Source organism: Triticum dicoccoides, chromosome 1B (genome assembly GCF_002162155.2).
Source record: "Triticum dicoccoides isolate Atlit2015 ecotype Zavitan chromosome 1B, WEW_v2.0, whole genome shotgun sequence".
Taxonomy (NCBI): Eukaryota; Viridiplantae; Streptophyta; class Magnoliopsida; order Poales; family Poaceae; genus Triticum; species Triticum dicoccoides.
In genome coordinates this window covers 710,561,771-710,564,447 of record NC_041381.1, presented here as the reverse complement: position 1 = coordinate 710,564,447, position 2,677 = coordinate 710,561,771, and the positions used below count along the sequence as shown (strand labels likewise).

General features: G+C 40.0%; 1 protein-coding gene across 1 annotated transcript; it reads right to left on the bottom strand.

Annotated features, from left to right (window-relative positions):
- Positions 1–295: 295 nt before the first annotated feature.
- Positions 296–786, bottom strand: LOC119314342 (two-component response regulator ORR42-like). Its single transcript, XM_037589077.1, has 2 exons — positions 589–786; positions 296–475 (listed from the first exon to the last, which is right to left on the bottom strand). Exons 1-2 carry the CDS (start codon positions 784–786, stop codon positions 296–298), a joined length of 378 nt encoding a protein of 125 aa, XP_037444974.1.
- Between the last annotated feature and the right edge of the window lie 1,891 nt (positions 787–2,677).

The window sequence follows — 2,677 nt, the reverse complement described above, 5'->3', positions numbered from 1 at the left end:
TAAAAGAAATCCAACTAATAAAATAATTATCAAACACTTGTTGGTAGCTGAATAATTTTCCTCTGGAAAGGAACACATACGGTTATAACTGAAAGTGCTACAGATTACATCAATCCCATGTATATAATAGTTGGTAGACTCTGTTTCTCTTCTTGCTAATGGCGTCCGACCTTTAACATGACCTCGAAACTAAAGATAACACCACAATTATAACATAGTGCGGACATGAGCTACCAGAACATTTAGCATTTTCTTGATGGCTGGATCAAGCAAGCAAGATTGCCGTAGACCATCGTTAATTCTTCTTCTTGTTGATGACCTCCTGAACCATAGGCTGCAGAATCTCAGGCCTCACTGGTTTGGGCACAAAGTCATCAGCACCGGCACACATGAACGCCTCCATGGCGTTATCATCAGCAGACACCCCGACGATCTTCACATCTGTGGCTCCCATAGCACGGATCTTCACAACAGCCTGTCAAGTAACATGTACAAGAAATATTTTGTCGATGAGGTGACCATCCAATATGTGTTATGTCAAAGCAAAAAAGGAAGATAAAGAAAAGGGAAATTAGCTAAAGTATGTACCTCAGGACCGGTCATTATGGGCATGTCCTTATCACACACAACAATATCAAACTCATTGCCCTCAAGAAACATATCAACAGCTTCTTTCCCATTCTTCGCCAGGGTGATCTCACAATGGAACTTGCGCAGCATGGAGGAGACAACCATGCGTTCAACTGCCATATCATCAACAAGCAATGCCTTGAGGGAGGCTGCCATGATCAGCTAGCTAAAAGAACTGCAAAAAAACATAATTTATAAAGAGTTTAGTTGTTTCTGATCCACACGTTTCATTTATCTCAGCTGATATATAGTAAAATATTTGTTTTTTTAAAATCATACATGCATGCAGATTAAGCTGAGATCAGAGGTATGCACACTTTTTAAATTATTTCTATTTACTAGTTTATTGAATCCTTTATGAGGAGGAAGATATGATGATTTTTTTACCTAGATTACATATATGAGGATAAAAGAACATGAAGAAAAAAATCACAAAGAATTAATTTGGATCGATGACAACAATGGTAGAGATTGTTCCACACATGGATGGATAATTTCTCCACACATATAAAAAATCTTCATCGTTCTGATGCAGAGGCCGGGTAAACCTCTTTTAAAAAAAAACACAAAAAATCTGCAACATCATGTTAGATCCATATGCATGGCATCTGCTAACAACAACCAGTGCAACAAGAACACTTTCTTAATTGGTGTCTAGTAATTTATGAAATGAGGGGACAAGAGAAAAACAAAATTGTAGATTGCATATGTGAGCCTATGAGGACAAAAAGGAACATCAAGAAATAGAGAAAAGGGAAGACATAGATACTTTGAAGAAGGAAAATGGAAAGAGAAAAGGAACAAAAGAACATAGCTTATGTGAGCCCATGGTGTACTTTGGATGGCAACAGCATTAACAGAGAGCTGCACAGTACATGGACATGGATGGATAATTTCCATGTTTTCTTTTTGCCACATGCAGCACCGAAAACAGCACGAAAAAGCAAAGAACACAAGAAAGAAATGGCAAAAATGGATGCATATACATAGCTGCCAACAACAACCAAAAACTGTGCTGCATAGATCGAAACCTATCAAGGTGCACTAGTTTCACATGTATATCGCCTCTAGCAAATCTCGATCAATCTTGTACGCATGCAACTAGTAGAAGATGCATGGCCAAAGAAAACTGAACAAGGCGGTAACAGAGGAACACTGGTGGAAAAAAGGCCTTTGGTCGCGGTTCGCAACTGCCATTAGTCGCGGTTGCGCAACCGCGACCAAATAAGCGCGACTAAAGCCCCCCACCTTTAGTCGCGGCTGCTTAAGAACCGCGACTAACGGCCCGTCCACGTGGGCGCCAGGCGGCCGTCGGGGCGGAGGACCTTTAGTCGCGGTTCTTCTGGCCAACCGCGACTAAAGGCCGCCACAGGTTTAGGGTTTTAGCCCCCCCCCCCCTAAACCTGTTTTCTGTTTAATTTGTATTGTTTTATTTTTTTTGTGCTTTATTTTAATTTTGAAGGAGTTTCATATATTCTACGGTACTACATACATGCATATGAATGTACAATTTCAAATAAATTTGAAATTAGAACCAAAAAGAATTCAAGAGGAATATACAATATATATTAAATATCATCGGATGACCATATACAATTTTGAACAAGTTTCCATACATGATTTAATGCATATAAAGTTCTACGTCCTCGTAATAGTGTTCTCCTTTAGGATGGAGGACTTCCCTGCTGAACCATCCAGCTAGTTCCTCTTGAAGTGGTCGGAAGCGAGCTTCTGGACTAAGCATCCACCGGAGGTTATTCCTCTAAGCATTGGTATCACTCGGAACCCGCTCAGAGGTGTATCTCCGGATCATCTCACAGACATAGTATCCACATAGATTGGTCTCCGGTGGCTGAATATCCCCAGCATTCTTAGCCTTTAACATTTTGAATTCTAGCTCTTTTTTGAATTCACCGACCTTTGTATCTACGAACCGTCTCCAAACCCTACGAGGCAAAGAAAATTAAATGAACAAGAGAGTTATTAATTAGTTACTTGATATTAGGAAATGAACGAAATAGGCCGATCGATATAGAGCGCAAATGAA